At 36.9% G+C, this 21,922-nt stretch overlaps 1 protein-coding gene and 1 non-coding gene across 5 annotated transcripts in view; both read right to left on the bottom strand.

Annotated features, from left to right (window-relative positions):
• The window catches only part of BABAM2 (BRISC and BRCA1 A complex member 2), a 400,292-nt gene that overhangs the window by 253,850 nt on the left and 124,520 nt on the right, over window positions 1-21,922 (bottom strand). For all 4 annotated transcript variants that reach the window (XR_004959724.1, XM_036263408.1, XM_036263410.1 and 1 more), the window contains exon 5: window positions 8,529-8,723. Coding sequence is in view for 3 of the 4 variants with exons in the window: in XM_036263408.1 (XP_036119301.1) it covers window positions 8,529-8,723 (195 nt within the window). In the remaining variant the exon portion in view is untranslated. The remainder of the gene's footprint in view (window positions 1-8,528; window positions 8,724-21,922) is intronic.
• LOC118631344 lies at window positions 3,193-3,299 on the bottom strand. Its single transcript, XR_004959814.1, has one exon. It is a non-coding gene; the product is annotated as a U6 spliceosomal RNA (small nuclear RNA).

Raw genomic sequence — 21,922 nt, 5'->3', positions numbered from 1 at the left:
TTTTGATGTGGTTATAAGTACTGCTTTTACCTCTTTCGCCATCTGACCAGAAGCCAGCCCTATTTCTAGATTACCCAACTGTTGTTCCAACTGACTAGTGCATTCTTATTTAAATGTTTGCAAATCATCCACTTAATTTTTTAATTTAAGTATAATTTTTTTTTTTTAATTTCCAGAATGTATTTACTTTCTACACCCTTCTAGGATCTTTCTGCTTCTTCATAAATTCTCAAAGATAATGTTTATCTCTGAGTACATCTGCCAGTTTCCTCAGTCTCCTGAAGCAGTCTCCCTAGACCTCCAGAAGGAATGCAGCTTTGCCAACACCTTGAGTTCAGCCCACAGAGACCCATTTTAGACTTCCAATTCCCAGAACTATAAGATAATAAATTTGTGTTGTTTAGAGCCATCAACTTTGGAGTGGCAACAGGAAACTAATACGGTCTCTGACTCAAAAACTCTTGGCTCAAAATTTTTCTGCCAGAGTCCTGCATTTATCTTCCAGATTCTTGTTCTGAGGATTTGATTTCCTAGAAGGCTGTCCTTTAATGTATTCCTGAACCAGCATGTGAAGCCTGAATGTGTTTCATCCCTCAAGACTCACCTTTATATCCTGTTTTGTTTTTTTTTTTTACCAGTAACTAACTCATATACCTATGTTTTTACTTCTATAGTCTCATAGTTCCCATCAAAATAAACTGGAGTCAAGTATAGCAGTAGCAGGTTTTGTAAGTAAAGCATAGAGAATCAATAACATTAAATAGAAAGTTTTTAAAATACTATAAATTAAAACTGCCTAGCTGCTTTAAATTAATTTAAACTTCCACATCCAGATGAACAACAACTCAAGTTTTAGCTGAGCCAATGAACATAATTTCAAAAGTTCTTAGATCAAGGCACCATAAAATTGGATATATTTCAATTCAGCCTTAATATTAAAAAGATAAATTGAGTGGGAAGGAAAACCCTAAAAACTAAAGACCAATTAGAAGTTTGACAGGGATTCATGTTTGTTTGTTTTTTTAATTAATTTATTTTTGTTACAGATGTTTCTCCTTTTCCCCCCACTGATTCCCCCCTCCCTCTCCCTCCCTGCACTGTCTCCAGCTTTGTTGTCCGTGTCCATTGTTCATGCATACATGCATATAAGTTCTGTGGTTTATCTCTCCCCCCACCCCTTCTTCTGGGGATTGTCAGTCTGTACCCCACTTCCACGTCTCTGGGACTACCCCATTCCTCCTGTTTTTAAATGAATCTATCAACACTTAAAGGCAACATAGGTTCTCCAAGATAAAACCATGCAAAATTTACCTTACACCCTTTTTTGAGAGGACAACTAACTTGATTATTTAATGAGAAAAATACTGAGGTGAGAGGATAAACTAAATTCAACCAAGTTTTCTTTGCTATCTGTATGAACAGATCAAAGATTCAAAACAATAGATAGTTGAAAACTCTGAATTCTCCACTGTTGTTGGAAATGTAAAATGATACAGCCATTGTAGAAAAGGTTATGGAGGATCCTTAAAAATTAAAAATACAAAAAGGGATCCAAATCGGAAAGAAGGAAGTGAAATTGTCATTATTCGCAGATGACAAGATACTGCACATAGAAAACCCTAGAGACTCCATCAAAATTCTACTACATTTAATAAATGAATATGGCAAAGTAGCAGGATAAAAAATTAACATCCAGAAATCCATGGCATTCTTTTTTTTTTAATTAATTAATTTATTTTTGTTACAGATGTTTCTCCTTTTTCCCCCACTGATTCCCCTTCCCCCTCCCTCCCTGCCCTGCACCCAACTTTGTTGTCATGTCCATTATTCATGCATGCATACATGCATATAAGTTCTGTGGTTTATCTCTCCCCCCACCCCCTCTTCTTGGTATTGTCAGTCTGTACCCCACTTCCTGTCTCTGGGACTACCCCGTTCCTCAGACTGTTATGTTCATTATATTCCACAAATAAGTGAGATCATATGACAATTGTCTTACTCTGTTTGGCTTGTTTCACTTAGGATAATACTTTCCAGGTCCCTCCATGTCGTCTCAAAGGATAAGAGATCTTTCTTTCTTACAGCTGCATTGTACTCCACTGTGTATATGTACCACTGCTTTTTATCCACTCGTCTACTGATGGACATTTGGGCTGTTTCCAGATCTTAGCTATTGTAAATAGTGCTGCTACGAACGTAGGGGTACATATATTCTTTCTGATTGGTGTTTCGGGCTTCTTAAGGTATATTCCTAGAAGTGGGATCACTGGGTCAAATGGCAGTTCAATTTTTAATTTTTTGATGTAATACCATAGTGTTTTCCATAGTGGCTGCACCAGTCTGCATTCCCACCAGCCGTGTACTAGAGTTCCCTTTTCTCCACACCCTTGCCAACATTTGTTGTTTGATGCTTTGTTGATGGCAGCCATTCTGACAGGTGTGAAGTGATACCTCATTGTTGGTTTAATTTGCATCTCTCTGATGATTAGTGATGTTGAGCATTTCTTCATATGTCTCTTAGCCATTTGTATGTACTGTTTGGAGAGGTGTCTTATTTAGTTCCTCTGCCCATTTTTAATTGGATTATTTGTCTTCCTTTTGTTGAGCTGTATGAGCACTCTATATATTTTGGAAATTAACCCCTTATCTGATATATCATTGGCAATTATGCTCTCCCACAGAGTGGGTTACCTTTCCATTTTGGTGGTTGTTTCTTTTGCTGTGCAGAAGCTTTTAAGTTTGAAGTAGTCCCATGTGTTCAATCTCCTTTGTTTCTGTTGCCTTAGGTGATGTATCAGTGAAAATTCTGCTGTGCATGATATCTGAAATTTTGTTGCCTGCAGTTTCTTCTAGGATTTTTATAGATTCATGAGTCACATTTAAGTCTTTTATCCATTTTGAGTTTATTTTTGTGTATGGTGAAGTTGATGGTCTAGTTTCATTTTTTTGCATGTAGCTGTCCAATTTTCCCAACAACATTTATTAAAGAGGCTGTCTTTACGCCACTGTATGCTCTTGCCACCTTTGTCAAATATTAATTGAGCATATTGTCTTGGGTCCATTTCTGGGTTCTCTATTCTGTTCCATTGATCTATCTGCCTGTTCTTGTGCCAGTACCAGGCTGTTTTGATTACAGTGGCTTTGTAGTATAACCTGAAATCTGGTAATGTGATCCCTCCAACTTTGTTCTTCAAAAATATGGACCACTTCACAAATTTGCGTGTCATCCTCGTGCAGGGGTCATGCTAATCTTCTTTGTATCATTCCAATTTTAGTGTATGTGCTGCCGAAGCAAGCACTATGGCATTCTTATACACCAATAATGAATACACAGAAAGAGAAGCAAGCCCATTTACCACTGCAACAACAACAACAACAACAACAACAACAAAATACCTAGGAATAAACTTAACCAAGGAGGTAAAAGACCTGTTCTCAGAAAACTATAGGACATTGAAAAAAGAAATAGATAAAGATATTAAAAATTGGAAACATATACCTTGTTCATGGATTGGAAAAACCAACATTATTAAAATGTCCATGCTACCCAAAGCAATCTACAGATTCAATGCAAACCCTATTAAAGTACCAACGGCATATCTCACAGATCTAGAATAAATACTCCAAAAGTTTATATGGAACCAAAAAGGACCCCAAATAGCCACAACAATCTTGAAAAAGAAGAACCACCCAGACGGTGTGGGTCAGTGGTTGAGGGTCAATCCATGCACCAAGAGGTCGCCAGTTCGATTCCTAGTCAGGGCACATGCCCAGTTTGTGGGCTTAATCCCCAGTAGGGGGCATGCAGGAGGCAGCCAATTGATGTTCTCTCTCATCAATGTATCCATCTCTCTCCCTTTCCCTTCCTCTCTAAAACCAATAAAAAAAAACTTTTTTAAAGAAAAAGAAGAACAAAGTAGAAGAGATCACAATACCAGATATCAAGTTATACTACAAAGCCATGGTAATCAAAACAGTCTGATACTGGCACAAGAACAAGCATATAGATCAATGGAACAGGACAGAGAACCAAGATATCGACCCAAGACAGTATGCACAATTAATATTGGCAAAGGAGGCAAGAGCATACAATGGAGAAAAGACAGTCTCTTCAATAAATGGTGTTGGGAAAATTAAATAGCTATATGCAAAAAAAATAAAACTAGACTACCAACTTATACCATACACAAAAATAAACTCAAAATGGATAAAAGATTTAAATGTAAACCATGAAACCACAAAAATCCTAGAAGAAAATGTAGGCAAAAAAATCTCAGACATCATATGTAGAGGAATTTTCACTAATACATCACCTAGGGCAAGAGAAACAAAGGAAAAAAATAATAAATGGGACTACATCAAAGTAAAAAGCTTCTGCACAACAAAAGAAACAAGCATCAAAATGAAAAGGGAACTCACTCTCTGGGAGAACTGATTTGCCAATGATACATCAGATAAGGGGTTAATATCCAAAATATATAGAGTACTCATACAACTCAACAAAAGGAAGACAAACAATCCCATTAAAAAATGGGCAGAGGACCTGAACAGACACTTCTGCAAACAGAACATACAAATGGCCAGGAGACATATGAAAAAAATGCTCAACACCTCTAACCATCAGATAAAGGCAAATTAAGACAACTAAGAGATAACACCTCACACATGCCAGAATGGTGGCCATCAACCAATCATCAAACAACAAATGCTGGCGAGGATGTGGAGAAAAGGGGACTCTAGAACACTGCTGGTGGGAATGCAGACTGGTGCAGCCACTACGGAAAACAATATGATGTCTCCTCAAAAAATTAAAAATGGAACTGCCATTTGAGTCAGTGATCATGGGATATATCCTAAGAAGCCTGAAACACCAATCAGAAAGAATATATGCACCTCTATGTTCAAAGCTGCACTATTTACAATAGCTAAGATCTGGAAACAGCCCAAGTGCCCATCAGTAGATGAGTGGATAAAAAAATTATGATACATTTACACAATGAAATTTTTTATACAGCTGTATGAAAGGGAGATCTCTTATTTTTTGAGACAACATGGAGGGAACTGAAGAGTATTATGCTAAGCAAAATAATCCAGTCAGAGCAAGACAAGTACCACATGATCTCACTTATTTGTGGAACATCATGAACAAAATAAGCTGTCGACCAAAAGAGATCCAGAATCATGGAAGCAGGAAACAGACTGACAAACCTCAGAGGTATGGGGTTAGGAGAGGTGGGAAAAGATAAACCAAAGAATTTGTATGCATATATGCACAACCAATCAACATGGACATTAGGCTGGGGAAGGCAGGCGGCGGGTGGGAGTGGGAAGGAGGAGGTCAGTGGAGAAAAAAGGGGAACGTCTGTAATACTTTCAACAATAAAAATAATTTTTTAATAAAAAAAATTAAAAATACAATTAGCAATATGATTCAGCTATCCCAACATTTGGTGATATACTGAAAATAATTCAAAGCAGGATTTCGAGAGATATTAGCACACCCATGTACAGTGCAGCCTTTTTCACAACAACCAAGTGATGGAAGCAGCCCAAACGTCATCACAAATGTATGGATAGTTAAAATTTGGAATATACACATAATGGAATACTATGTAGCCTTAAAAAGGAAAGAAATCCTGGCACATGCCACAAGATGGATGAAACTCATTAAGCAAAATAAGCTTAATGAGCTTAAGCTTAGTATAACGTCACAAAAGAACAAATGCTGCATGATTCCACTTAAATGAGGTATCATTCATAGGAGTCAAAAATCACAGAAACAGGAAGTAGAAAGGTAGCTGCTAAAGGCTGGAGAGAAGGGGAATTAGTATTTAATGAGTATAGAGGTTTGGTTTTGCAAGAAGAAAAAGTTCTAGAGATCTGTTGCACAACAATGTGAACATACTTAATACTACTAAACTGTATATGTAGAAATAGTTAAGAGGGTAAATTTCATTTTATGTGTCTTTTACCACAATAAAATAAACAAATTAAATTTACCAAAAAATACACACACAAAAACCTTGAACTGAAGAAACAAGATGATTTGTAACAAGAATAAATTTTAGTCCTACTGATTCAAAGGCATTAATCATGCATAAGACCTTGGGAACTGTGTCCTTTTAAGAAAAGGCTGAAAAATAAGACCAGGGAGGCATATTTAACCTAAGTAAAGGAAGACTAAGTGAAACCTAAAATAATTAGCACAGAGAAGGGAACCTAAACTTATTCTGTGCTTAACTAGACTAGAGAGTTTATGATCCATTCAACGAATGTTTATGGAATGTAAACAATGTGGCATGCACTGTTCTAGGTGCTTCAAAGTATCAGTGAATGGACAAAGATCCCTGCCTTTGTGGAATTTTATATTCAGTGGGAAGAGACAGACAAGCAATAAACATAATAAGTAAGTGTGGTAGGCACATTTAATTGGCTCCTGATAATCCCTGGTATCACACTCTTAGGTCATTCCTCCCCTCTGTGTAGATTGGACTTAAACAGAATACAGCAAAAGTGATGAGATGTCACTTCTGAGATTAGGTTAGAAACACTGTGATTCTGTCTTGCCCACACACTCTCGCTCTCCTGACTGAATGCTATGAACTACCCAGTAGAGAGGCCATGTGAAGAGACAAGGAACTGAGGGCAGCCTCCAGCCAAAAGCCATCACTGAACTGAGACCCTCAGTTCAACATCCCACAAAGAACTGAACAGCCACATGAATGAGCTTAGAATGGATTCATCTCCAGCTGAAACTTGAGATGACTGCAGCCCTAGACAACACCTTCAGTGCAGCCTGTGAGAGATCCTGAAGCAGAGAATCTATACAGACTACTGACAAACAAAAACTATGATAATAAATGTTGTTTTAAACCACTAATTTATTGAATAATTGGTTTATGCAGCAACATACAACTAATACAATATGTTAATCATACAATATGTTAAAGAGAGATGCAAAAAAATGTAGACCAGGGTAAAGGTGGGAGAGTGTGAGTTACAGTTTTAAAAAGGAGTGCTATAGCCCTTGGCTCAGAGGTTAGAGTGTCGACCTGCGGTCCAGAGAGACCCGGGTTCAGTTCCCGCTAAGGGCACGTGCTTCGGTTGCAGTTTGTCCCCAGCCCTGGTTGGTCGTGCGGGTGGCAGCCACTCGATGTGTCCCTTTCACATCGATGTTTCTCTCTCTCTCCCTCCCACTCTACCTGAACAAAAAATGGAAAAATGTCCTCCAGTGAGGATTAAAAAAAGAAAAAGGAGTGCTACAAAAACTTGCAAGTGAATGCTTATAGCAGCATTATTCAGAACAGTCAAAAAATGGACCCAAATGTCCATCAATTGGTGAATGGATAAACAAAATGTGGTATATTTATCCAAGGGAGTATTAGCCACAAAAGGAAATGAAATACTGAGACATGCTACAACATGGATGAATCTCAAACGTATTATGCTAAGTGAAAGAAGCCACATATTATATGATTCAATCATATGAAATGTTCAGAAAAGAACATTATACAGCAGAAAGTAGTGTAGTGGTTACCAGGATCTAGAGATAAGAACAGGGTTAACTGTAAATAGCATGAGGAATCTTACTGGGTGATGAAATCATTCCAAAACTGGATTGTGGTGGTGGTTGCTCAACTCAGCAAATGCATTTTATCACCGCACTGTATACTTAACACAGGTGAATTTATGGTATGAAAATTATACCTCAAAAAGTTTTTAAAAATCAGGCATGTTAACACAGGCAGGACTGAAAATATGACATATGAGGAGAAACTTTAAAGAGGAAGGGTAATAGGCATGCAAATATTTAGGGGAACTATGCCAGGCAACAGGAAAGCTATATACAAAACCTAGGGCACAAGCATACCTGGTGTGTTGGCAGCACAGCAAAGGTGGTAGTGTGGCTAGAGGTGAGTATCTTTAGACAGGAAGGCAGGAGATGAAGTGAGAAAAGTAATGATGGATAAAGGATGGTGGTGACAGAAATCACATAGAGCACTTTATGCCACTGGCTTTTACCATGAGATTAAAAGAGACGCATATGAAAGTTCTGGGCCAAGGAGTGAAATGATCTGACTTGCATTTCAAAAGGACCATACAATATAAAGAAACTATTTTTAAAAATTACAAAAAGCTCCATATCAACTAGCTACCTCCAGAGTTAACCTCTTGTATCTGACTGAGACACTGAAGAAGGTCTACACTGAAAAGAAGGGTAAACTTGTCTGTCTCAAAAGGTGGCCTGTGAGTCACCTGCATCAAAACCCCCAACTTCTGAATACTTGGGCTGGGGATGTGAGACTCAAAATTTTACAAACTTCTCAGGTGATACTTCTGAGAAACACAATGAACCAGATAAACATTAAGGCCCCTTCAAAAGCTAAATTATGAGAAAGTATGTAGGCAACCTGAACCATGTTTATCTAAGGAAATGGCTAGGGCTTATTATAAACAGACATCTGAATTGATTATTTTATTTTATTACAGATAAAGTGGCTTTTTTCCCCATTCTCAAAAAACCTTACCCAGTTGTTTTTTTTCCCAGCGTAAATTTCCATGTTCTCTCCATACTGCGGCTCTTCCAGCAATGTCTGGTACTCAAACATGAGACGGGAGCTCTCGCGCAGACGGCTGCATTGAAATTGGTGATACTGTTGCACGAGTTCCTTCACCACAAGTAAGAGACATTCAGGATTTGAAGGATTCCAGGAGGATAGATTCTGTAGAAGCCATAAATAAAAGACTAGTTAAAATGAATTTTCATACAAATCCTGTATCACATTAGTACATCAATACAGAATGAAAGAACAATGAAACTCTAAGAGGAGCAGACTACTCTTAATTGGCGATAAACTCAGAGCTGAAGTTAGAAGAGTCCTCTCAGCTTGGTGATTTCTCCTGCCTTCTAAAAAAACTGGCAGAAAAATCAAGAGAAATTCCATCACGAGTAGCCAGAAACAGTAAAGTGTAAAGCAGGGTAGTAATAAACAAGAATCTTAAATATCCTAGAAGACCATAATTTTAGCTCTGGAAGACTTAATTTGTTTCTTACTCTTTTATAAAAATTTTCATTTTTTAATCTGCACCTAAATTCAGCATTATATGCTAATGTCATCAACTCGGATCCACAGACCATCTGTAATACCAGATATAAATAAATGTTCTGTACACACTAGAGCTCCACAGAAATATAAGCACAATGGTGATGGTTCAGCCTGAAAAAGACAAGAATGAGTAGAGATGAGGCAAAATACAATTAGGAAATGAAAGGTCAGAGAAAAAGGGGAAAAAATGGCTGTGAGAGCTTATGACCAGGAAAGGACTAGGAATGAGAGGAAAGCTGATAAGCATATACTAATTTTTACACATTCATACATTCAACAACTATTTACCAGGTGCCTATTATGTATGTATCACTGTTCTTGGCAGTGATGAGAACAAGCCAAGGCGTTGCCCTCAAGGAGTTTTCATTTTAGTGGGCTGAAATAAATAATAAACAGTTTATAAATATGTCAGATGGTGATCAATGCTACTTAGAAAAATAAAAGCATGCATCCCAGAAGCCTAGTAAAGAAAGTACTTCAAGGAGAAAGACATGACCAGCTGTGTCAAATGGTGTTGATAAGTAAGATGAGGCCTGAGAACTGACTGCTGGGTCTAGTGACACGCAGCTCAATCATGCCCTCAACAAATCTTACTTGGTGAAGTAAAGCTCGATTGTCGAGGGTTTGAGAATGGGCAGAAAGAAACAGCAGCTAGCTATACTGACAATTCAATCTGGTAACTAGAAGGGAGTGTGAGGTCAAGGGAAAGTTTTGCTCAGATAATTATAGCCTAACGAAATGTCGGTGTAGGGAGGGGATAAACATGATGATGCAAGGTGGGGGGCGCAGAATATCAGGAGAGAAAATAAATAGGTAGCTAGAAATGGGATCTCATAGAGGAAAGACTTTAGAAATAAGAAGACTCCATCGAAAGGAACAGGAGAAAAGTCAAACTACATGAGTGTGAATGCAGGCAGGTCGTTCCATGTGGGGAGAGGAGCTTGTGGCAGTTCGCTCCTGGGAGCTTGTATGTTCTCCTTGACGTAGGAAGGAAGGTCATCAGCTGACAGTGAGGAAGAAGGAACGGATATTGAAAGTTTGAGAAGAAAGTGTAAAAGAGTCATTTAGAAGAGTTATTTAGAAAAATAAATGGACTGAGGAAATGAAGGAGGAATTCCACATAGCACTAAAAGCTCCACTGAGGTTGGAGGTATGATTATTAAGTGAGACTGATTAGCATAAATTCCACTGTCGGGGAGCAATGTGGAGTGAGAGGAATTTGAATTTAACAAAGGTTGGGATTTTGCCAGACAAGTACAACAGACAGAAAGAGAGGCAAGAGAGCTTAGAAAGTTTGCAAAACAATGATTATAATTATGGACCATGCACTTTAAGCCAGGAAAAAGCCAAGTAATTTAATGAAGAAAGTGAGAGTTAGTGAAAAGTTGAGAGGACCAATAGGTCTGGTGAACTGGAAGAATTGTTGGAGTTGAGACACTGAAAAGAATGAATTGGAAAGACAAGAGGTATAGTCAGAGAATGGAATGTTTGCAACGGAGATGACGGATATGATCTGTAACTGGTATTAACAAGGGTTAAGACTGTGCCTGGCTAAGGGAGAGAGGAGGACGAGATCACTGAAGGAAAAGAAGTCAGGGACTGACTGAGAGGCCAGGGTGTTGGAAGGGTTATTAATATGAACATTAAATCACCTGAACCATGACAAGTGCAATAATACAGAGAGAGTAACAACAAGCCATGTGCTAAAATCTGCAATGAAGGTCTATGGATAACAACAACAAGGAGGTATTGATGGGTCCTATAGTCTGAAGGCATGAGTTTCAAAGATGGGGATAGGAGATTAGAGATAAGGAACTGACGTTTTCCTTGGTAGCAGCATGGAAGAACAAGGAAAACACCTACCACATCTCCATATATTATTATTATCATTTTATAGATGGGGAAACTGAGGTAAAAAGTAGTTTAATATCTTATCCAAGGTCACAGAGCTATTAAACAATAAATCTGGGTTCACAGAGCTATTAAACAATAAATCTGGGTTTCTGACACACAATTTGGTTCCAAGTTCCTCCTTAAGCACTACATCAGATGTTCTTACACATTTTCATCTCAGGAACCTTTTACACTCTTAAAAAGTATTAAGGATCCTAACTTTTGAATATATGAATTACATGATTAAATTTACTATAGAAAATGAAAATTGAGAAATTAAAATTTTTATTTATTCATTTTAAAATAACAAACCTACTACATGTTACCATAAAAATATTTTAATGAGATAATTATATTTTCTGAAAAAATAGTGAGAAGCATGACATTGTTTTATATTCTTGCAAATCTCTATGTCTGTTTTTTTAAAAAGCTGGATTCCCCTATATGCTTTTACAAAACTCAATGTTGCAATATGTTATTTTGGCTGAAGTATATAAAGAAAATCCAACCTCATTCAAATATGTACTTTGAAAGAGAGAGGATTTTTACTAGCCTTTTCAAATAGTTCTGGATATTCTTCTTTGATACTGCATCAAAACTCAACAAGTGGTAGTTCCTTAAAGGTTAGTTGCAATGTGAAATCTGAAGGTATATTTGTAAACATTTCATATTCTTATATTAAATTCCATTTGTCTATCCTGCACTTTAAATTTTTTTCAATTACAGTTGACATACAATAATATATTAGTTTCAGTTGTACAATACAGTGATTAGACTTTTATATAACTTCCAAAGTGATTACCCCAACAAATTTAGGTCCCGTCTGAGGACCATACACAGTTATTTCAATATTATTGACTATATTCCCTATGCTGTACTTTACATCCCCATGACTGCTTTTACAACTGGCAATTTGTACTGCTTAATCTTTTCACCTTTTTTTTTTTTTTTTTTTTTTTTTAATCCTCACCCGAGGACATTTTTCCATTTTTTGTACAGACAGAGTGGGAGGGAGAGAGAGGAAGAGAGAGAGAGGGAAACATCGATGTGAAAGGGACACATCGAGTGGCTGCCACCCGCACGACCAACCAGGGCCGGGGACAAACTGCAACCAAGGTACATGCCCTTAGCGGGAACCGGAACCGAACCCGGGTCTCTCCGGACCGCAGGCCGACACTCTAACCGCTGAGCCAAACCGGCCAGGGCCTTTTCACCTTTTCACCCATCTCCCAACTGCTTCCCATCTGGCGACCAGTTTGTTCTCTGTGTTTATAAGTTTGTTTGTTTTGTTTGTTTTTTTGGATTCCACATATAAGTGAAATCACATGGTATTTGTCTTTCTCTGACTTATTTCACTTAGATTTTAAATGGATTCTTTACCCTTGTATGATTTTTGTACCGTCATTCCATTGGTCATTTAGAAAATACTGATTCACTGAGTTATGCAGATCTCCCAAATGTTGACATGTTTCATTTATACAATATCAAATAATCATATTCATTAATATCATGCCCAATCTCACCAGAAAAGTCTTCTATTAAAAGAAGACAAACAAAAATTTAAAAAATGCATCCTTTAAAAGGATAATCATTACTTTGCTCTACAGAGTGTATAGATTTAAAGGGACTAAATGGCAATGGGGAAATCATTAAATGTTCTTTTCGTTATAGGAAAGATGGTTCTAAAGGGATATTCAAATAAAAATTTGATGAACAGAGGAAAAAGAGCTTCAGCATCATACAGTGATTAAAAGAGGCCTCTGCTATGAAGTAATTTGTCCTCACTGGCAAACCTTTTGACCTCAAGGGCCTGAAAATTTCTTTTGAGCTATTCAAAGTTTCAATAGGATAATAACATTATATAAAACATTAAATGATCATGATGTAGCTTGCCATGCATTTTCTTCAGAGATCAAACATTAATAAATAGAAAAAATACACAACATTCCATTGCTTGGTCAAGATTTCCTTTTAAGTCTTTGTTCCATTACAAAAACAATAGGCTTTAATTGATTCATTAAAAAAAAAGTTTTTTTAATTCAATCATTTCTTTTTAGCTCTTTGCAAGTTACAAGCATATTATCTATACACACACACCAAAAAAACAATTATGAAAGCATATAAGCGGGCAAACATCTCTTACCAATTTGAATTCATTTCAATTGATTCTACCTAATTGTTAAATGCATTGTAAAGACAGGCCAACCAGTCTCTTTCCATTAAAATATAATCTCCCAAAACATGGAAATGTATCTGACCTCTTCGGCCATTAAATGCACACTTCCCGGGAAATGACTTAGCTAAAAAACATCCCCATCAAGGGAGATACAGATCTGCTCAATAAGATAAAATGTCCTCCCTACAAACAAGATTACTCTATCCTGCAAAGCTATCATTTAGAATCCATGGACTTATAAAGAGTTTCCCAAACAAGAAAAAGATAAAGGAGTTAATCACCACCAAACCAGTATTATATGAAATGTTGCAGGATCTTCTTGAAAAGAAGATAAAAAATATAAACAATAAAATGGCAATAAATACATATCCATCAACAATTGAATCTACAAACAAAATGAACAAGCAGAACAGAAACAGACTCATAGATACAGAGAACTTTTTGATGGTTACCAGATGGGAGAGGGGTTGGAGAGATGGGCAAAAAAGGTGAAGGGATTAGAAAGTAGAAATTGGTTGTTAGACTGATGAATTTCAAAAGGAAGGGGGAAGGGGGGGAAGAGATAAACCAAAGAACTTACATGCATATATGTATAATCAATGGACACAGACAACAGTATGGGGAAGGCAGGAGGGGGGCAGGAGCAAGGAGGAGGGGATCAATAGGGGAGAAAGGGGAGACATCTGTAATACATTCAACAATAAAGATAAGTTTAAAAAAAAAAAAAAGATAAAATGTCCTCTACTATTTCTACATGACTACTTTTACTTATTAGGTAATTTGTGGTTTGAACCACTTTGCCTAGAAGAAGAGAACACAGAAATATGCAAGAATTTGTTCACTTCCTAAGCCTAGGACATATTTTAAAAACAGGTCTAGCAATGCAGGACATTGGAGCTTTCCACTCTCTTGAGTAGGAGAGAGAAAAATGCCCAAGGCTTCTTCAGGAAAAGGGGGCAGAGGCATAAATTAAATATGAAAAAGAAAAAAATAAGTATTTCTCTATTCACAAAGCTCTTATTGTACTTATTTTGGGTAGTGCATGAAGGAAAAAATCTGAAATGAGAATGGCCGTGAAGAGTAGGCATAGGACTCATATTATCAAAGAAAAGAGATTTCAAAAATGAGTCATGAAAAATGCATTAAGAGAAAATAATAAAATACATTAAAATAGACATAAGTAAAAGAATTAACTACTACTATGAAACCTTATTCATTCTCACTAAACACCTATGAAGCAGTTCAGGGAAGGTATTATGCCAGTTCTTTTTAAAGAATGGTTAACTAGAGAGGTAGAATAACTGCTAATACTCAAGTGTAGACAACTGACAGTGTAGAATATAGATCTGCCAACCCTTCCCTAATTCAGTTCACTGAAATTTCATTTTCTAACCAAAGAATTGGTACCTGCCTCTGTGCAGTCACAACCTATCCCATGTTTAGTAATGCTTCTGATTCCCCACTTTGGTTCCCCCGTCCAGGATACCTGACTTAAGCGATGCTACTGCTCATATAACCCCCAACCTTCCCACATTACTCTCTCATAAATACACTCTATCACACATCTTATACCCTCAAATTAATGACCCCACAGACTTGAAAAAGCCCAACCAATCCTCAGCTCCTTATTAAGCTTCCTTATGTCAGAAACATAATGAAGGAAGAAACATAATGAAGGATAATGTTTTCAGATGCCTAGCTCATCCCCAATTCATGTCTCACTTATTCAAAACATGGCTTCTCAGCCATGCTGAAGCAAATTCACATACGAGGACACCAATAAGTGAAAAAAGTTAGGAAACAACATACCAGGTTCATATCTTTGGAGAGAAGGAGGAAAATAAGCAACTTAGCAAATGAGTCCTAGGACCACCAGTGCCTAATAATGGAGAAGAAAATCTTCTATAGGGAAAAAATATTTTTCTAAAAAATTAAAGCTTATAATAAAGTTTTCAATTAATTAATGATAAGTACAGAAATAGACTAGAAATATTACTAAAAAATTATCTGAAACTTCTTACTACAAAAGTTTGCACAGCCTGGTCAGTGTGGCTCACTGATTGAGCATCGACCCATGCACCAAGAGGTCACCGGTTTGATTCCCGGTCAGGGCACATGCTGGGGTTGTGGGCCCGATCCCCAGTGGGGGCATGCAGGGGGCAGCCAGTCAATGTTCTTTCTCAATGATGTTTCTCTCTCTCTCCCTCTCCCTTCCTCTAAAAATTAATAAAGAAAACAAAGTTTTAAGTTTGCACAATTGTCTAGCATTGTGCAAGACACACAATACTGTATTATATATTTAAAAGTTGCTAAAAGAATAAATCTTAAAAGTTCTTATCACAAGAAAATTTGGAACTATGTATGATGATAGAGGTTACTGTGGTAATAATTTCTCAAAATATACTTACAGCAAATCACAATGTTATATACCCGAAAGTAATATAATGTTATATGTCAATTACTAATAAAGAAATGTAATTTTCCTGGTTTCTTCTTTTTTATAAGCTAATGTTTCCTTGAAAAAAGTAATAAACGCACATAGTAAAAGAAACTTTTTTCCCCAATAGCATAAAAGATTATAAAAAACAAAATTAAGTCTCCCTCTCAACCGAATCAGATGCCCCCACTCCCCAAGAAGACTACTCTTACCATGCTAGGACCTCTAAGGTACCAACATTTGACCCTACTTGATCCTATGGATAACCTCTGGCTTTGGTCAACAAACACAGCACTCCCCTAAGTTTCCTCCCCTACTCTGTTAAGCTTCATACTCCACTTCATACTCCACATACCTTGACTCCCATGGTTCAATTAGCCATATTTGAAGTCATTAGTCTGACTTTCACTCCAAGACTGGTCCTCAGCCCCACAAATTACTTCTTGCTTTCATGGGGCTCACTGATTTGGCCTGGCCCTCACCTGACGTAGGGATGAACTTCACAGACAAAAAATTATACATAGAGTCATTTATATCAAGAAACTGCAAATAATCTAAATGGCTAATAAATAGTTGAAAAAATATTACAGTCATTAAAAGGTGTAATACGCAGCCAATATATTTACAAATATTCTATAACCGTTAAAAAATACTTTTGTTAAAATATTAAAGGTGGATTTAAAAAAACCTCTATACATAACAATCAAACTTTGATTATCCCCATCGCCTCCCAACCCTTCAGAGCAAAAACCATCTATGTATAGAAAATTACTAGAAGAAATGTTAACAACTGATGTCTATAGTTGGGAGTTATTTAGAAGAGGGTTTTCCTTTCCCCTATTTTTTCAGAGTATATGTTTATACACATATGTATATGTGTATATGTGCACATACAGAACACATGCACATACTCCCATAATAGAAAACATAAATTTTAAAAAATACAATAGCATACTTCAGATATTTCACTTCAAACTGTTTCTCAATCTCAAAGTTTAAGAAATTCCACTTGTCATTTACATATTTTATGAAGTCAGACTTCAATTGTGTCTTCTGATCAACAAAAAGCCAATTCCACAGCCTTCTGGAAAACAAGTCTTGCATTACTTAACCCTAAATAAATATGCTTCAAGTAGCCTTGAACTCATGTTTCTTAAATTCCAAGCTTCACAGAACATTTACAGAAAGCTAACGCAATATGCTATAATGTAATGGTCACAGTTGTGGGAATTTATTATGTTTTTCTCAACCAAAACTCTTTTGTGTTACATTCCTCTGAATGGAAGTCTTAGGAAATGACCAATGACATTTTAAATTTCTGACAGAACTATAACTAAACAGCATGAATTTTTAAAATGTCACTTCATCTGAAGACTACAAAAGATAACAAAAATCAATCTGCTATTTGTCCTGTTTTTAAGAGTGCCAAGTATTAAAAGAAATGTCTATATTCTACATTAAGGCAGAGTCGTATATGTATAACTCCTCTAATACATATCTAGAATAATTTAAATAAAATTATCTTAAACATTTTTCCATACTTCCTTAAAATATGGCAACTTCTTAACTTCTTAAAATGGAGTTAATATAACATGAATTTGGGGGTAGATGAGAGGAAAGTTGGATGAGGAGAAACTAACTTTGGGACTACACAGAGCAAATCTACTCCCACCTCCATACAAATATGTAAGTGTCTAGCAAAAAAGACAACACAGTACTCCCAAAAGCATAAAAGAGTATAAAGAGTATATCTCCTATAGTTAACTTATAGTTAGTGTTTTGGGATTTTATTTTTGAGAAAATTCAACTAATTTTTTCTGTAAATGAGGGACATGGAAGTGGAGAGAACTTCATAGTTGTATTCTACTCCACTACAAGTTGTAGGGTACTCACAGAAATAAATTTTGGTATGGCAAAAAATTAAATAGGGTCATTTTGTAATCCTCGGTGGCTTTATTTTCAAATATTCTAATATTTCTCTTCATTCTTATAGGCAGAGCCTATTTAATCTGAGATCTGCAATTGTTGCAATGATGTCTGAAGTTGTCGTTAATTACAGTCTTTGAAAACTCAGTAGATTCTGGGAAGCACAAAAGCTAATTCAAAGCTACCTCTTGACAGCCAAATGAATAGCTAAGAAGGCAACCAATAAAAGGTCATTTCTGGGATTAATATGAGCTACTAAAGGTATTCCTACTTAGGAACTGTGTCTGACAAGTAAATTGAATGTACTCTGATGTGGTAATTTGTGACCTGTGTTCAGTGGCTACTGCTGGAGCCAGGAGTAATCTGTCTGAGTAGAAGGTACTCCAGACCTCTAGAACCCTGCTTTAACTACAACACCTCCGTCATTCTTTTTTGGTTTGGTTTAGTTTGATCTGGATCTTGGTTTTGTTGAAGTTTTACCTAAGATGTCATTTGAAAACAAAAAATTTTTTTTGAAAAATGGATCTCATCTCATACATAGTGAATACTTCAGTGAAATCTTATGTTCTGCCCATCTTCACCTTGATATCAGAAGCCCTGCTAAGAATCCAAGATCATAAAATGGCCTGGAGGACCTTTAAGAAGTGCTGAAATTTTCTCTAGTTTTTAAGACATTAGTCCCAAGTCACCAAATTGGTCTACAAATACACAGTTAATGTTTGGAGTAAAGGGATTTGTCTCCTTAAATCACACACATTTTGTCAATAGCAAAGTGGAATTGGCATCCAAAAAACCTAGTGTGTTTGGGGCCAGCCAAGGAAGCTTCTGGCTGTGGTTCTGCCCTAGCTTTCTATGGAGCTCTCCAAGGTTCTGACCCACCTCTTAAAGAACCTTCCCTCCCCCCCCCCCCCTTTTTTTTTTTTTTTGGTACAAAAATAAACAAACAAACAAAAAAATGTGTGACCTAGGATCTTTCTAAAAGGATTTTATTGCCTTGCAGGATACTGGCTACTAATGGTAATATGACCCTGATTCTATGTCAGTACAGAACATGACAATTATATATCTTTGAGAAGAACAAAGGTAATGTCTTGGGCAAAATATTCAAATACCTTTGTAGCTGAAAAATCACTTTTCCATGTGATTTATGATAGAAACAAAAGACTCATAACAGAGAAAAAGCAAAACAGGGACTCTTAAATCTGAATTTTTTGATGTCACTCAGTAGGCAGCCTTACCCACAGTTGCTAGGTAAATAAAACTTCCAATTAACAGAGGAGTTCTGGGGAAGTCTTCAAATACCTACCAAAAGAGAATCTATTGGTGCATCACACCAGAATTTCTCTATTATCCCAATTTTGTACTAGGGTGTCAGAATCATCAGAATTGATACACTTTACCTATTTAGTTTCTTCCTCAGAAGGCATGCTTTTAATCTAAAATACACTGAAGTAGCTCCAAAATTATATCTTTGGCTTCATCTTTTTTTTTAATTGTAATATCCATTCTTGCCTATCAAAAGTTGCTATAAGATTGCCTTTCAGTTCCTCTTACAGCAACAGCACACAGCCCATGTCATGTTGAACTGCCCCCTTAAATATGTCCTGAGGACTATACGGTGTGCTAACTTCTGTTTCTTTCTTTGGAATTGGGGGTAAGTAGATGAGAAGAAATAGGGGTAGGAAAGAGCAGGGGAAAGATGGAACCTCACATCACATCTCTTGGTCCAGCTTTCCTTGTTTATTAAGAGGAAGAAAGACAGCAGATCTTTCTATCTTGGAAACCTCCTCAAGTGGAACAGGTCTGAGAAGAAAGGAAATACCCTCCACAGAACCTTTACTAGTCTTTCTGCTCTTAACAGTATAACTAACTACTTGAAGAATAGAAATAGTATCTTTTCTACAACATGTACAAAAGAACTAAAACTGGGAACACTAAAATCACTGAATATAGTGATTTTAGCATGAACACAGAAGAAATAGGATGAATTTAGTTATTATCCAATATTACTCAACTCTTTGCAGAATGCTGAATTGAATAATAACTAAATCCACTCTACTTCTTCTATATAATGTTGTCTTTACCCATACAACTTTAAAGTGTTATCTATTAAATAAAACCCAAATCTATTTGAGGTTAAAATGCTCAAGTTTTATACCTATTATTTCTCAGAAAATTAAATAAATGTTATTATTAAGTTCAATTTTGGATAAAATGCCAGTGTAGAAGTTTGATTTTAAAACCCTATACACTAGCCCTGGCCGGTTTGGTTCAGCGGTTAAAGTGTCGGCCTGCAGTCCAGAGAGACCCAGGTTTGGTTCCCGCTAAGGGCACGTACCTCAGTTGCAGTTTGTCCCTGGCCCTGGTGGGGTCGTACGGGTGGCAAACACTCAATGTGTCCCTTTCACATGGATGTTTCTCTCTCTCTTTCTCCCTCCTACTCTATCTGAGCAAAAAATGGAAAAATGTCCTCAGGTAAGGATAAAAAATAAATAAAATAAAAACCCTACACATTAAAAAGGTAATTTTGTTTATGTAACAAAGTGTTTTTAAAAAATTGAAACTTAAATTCCTTTAAGCTGAGCATGCATTGAATTCATCAAGACTCCAACAACTACCCTCAAAAAAATCCTTCTGTGGTTCCAGATTAGCTGTGGCTCCTAAATAACTGTTGCTATTTACCTAAATCACTAATGCCACACCTTTTCATTCAATGCTGCTCAGTCTCTGAGAATAAAAGGGAATGTTGCAATGGCAGAAAATAAATTAGAAAATATGGTTTCTAACTTAATTCAAATTGTTTTTCCTGGGGATGTATTTAAATTGTCCAGGTTGCTCGAATATCATCCAGGGATGTAATTTTGAAGGAGACAGCTTGTTACTGGTTTTCCTGGCTGTACTACAAGAAACAACAGTGTGAGCTTATTTTAAGTTAATGTGTGCTTCTGTGTTTCTTTACAAGAAATTAACTGCAGTTATTTAGTTAAAGCAAATACTTTGTTCGGGTTTCATTTTTTCATTAGAAAATGCCTTTTAAACTTAGAAGGTTAAGAATTCTGCCATGGCCGGTTTGGCTCAGCGGTTAGAGCGTCGGCCTGTGGTCCAGAGGCTCGGGTTCGGTTCCCGCTAAGGGCATGTACCTCGGTTGCAGTTTGTCCCCAGCTCTGGTTGGGTCATGCAGGTGGCAACCACTTGATGTGTCCCTTTCACGTTGATGTTTCTCTCTCTCTCTCCCTCCCACTCTATCTGAACAAATAATGGAAAAATGTCCTCAGGTGAGAATAAAAAAAAAAAAGAATCCTGATTCCTGCCCACAGACTTCTACACTTGTAGTAAATTACTTAAATATGATGAAAGACAATTTGAGTTGAGTGATCCTCTGCTGCCAGCATAGTGTTTTCTAGCTGTAGATAAGTCACGACATCATAAGACTCCTGTCCACTCTCCTGTATCAACCAACAACTCTTTTCCTGCCTCAGTTAGGACCACATCTCAGGGTAGATTCTCATTTCTTTTCGACTGTGATAATCACAAAGAGACCCATAGGAATGGACAGTATGGAAGAAGACAGAGGACAAACAGCTCCAAACAAGTTGTTAGTTTTAAGTAGAGAAACACCTGCAGGCTCTGACACCTGGTTTCTGACCCTGCCCTAGATGATTTCCCTAGCTTGACCTGGCCCCTGGGTCACAATGATTTATACTGTACAACTGCTTCTCCTCACCTTAACTTAGCTCCCTGGACTTAACTCCAGACCTGCAGTATTTGCCAGACCTTCTTTTAGTCACTCTTCCAGTCTTGGGCTTTCCTGGCCAGTGGTCTTAGAGCCACCAATGTCCTAGTAACACAATTTGTGTATTAATAATTAGTGGCAACTCCAATTGAAAAGGAGACTACCCTAAGCTCTTCCTGTTATACCAGCTAAATGCAGCTATAACAGCAAGAAAGAAAAAGCCACACAAAATAGGCCATCAACTAAAGGAAAGGATATCAACAAAATTCAATCCACGGGGTAGTAAGAGTTTTCAGTGCCTTTATCATTCCCCCTAAAAACTCTCCCTCCCACTCCTCGGACAAAGGAAACAAATGAAAAAAATGAACAAATGGGACTACATCAAACTAAAAAGTTTTTACACAGCAAAGTAAACCATCAACAAAATGAAGAGACAACCCACTGAATGGGAGAACATATTCACTGATACATCTGATAAGGAGTTAATATCCAAAATTTATAAAGACTTAACAAAACTCAACATTAAAAAAAAAGAAAAAAAAAACTCAATTAAAAACTGGGCAAAGGGCCGGGCTGGTTTGGCTCACTAATTGAGCGTCAACCCATGCACCAAGAGAGTGCTGGTTGGATTCCTGGTCAGGGCATATGCC

Source organism: Molossus molossus, unplaced genomic scaffold (genome assembly GCF_014108415.1).
Source record: "Molossus molossus isolate mMolMol1 unplaced genomic scaffold, mMolMol1.p scaffold_m16_p_15, whole genome shotgun sequence".
Classification (NCBI taxonomy): Eukaryota; Metazoa; Chordata; class Mammalia; order Chiroptera; family Molossidae; genus Molossus; species Molossus molossus.
Note: the sequence above shows the minus strand (reverse complement) of the source record. Positions and strands in the feature narration are given on the sequence as shown.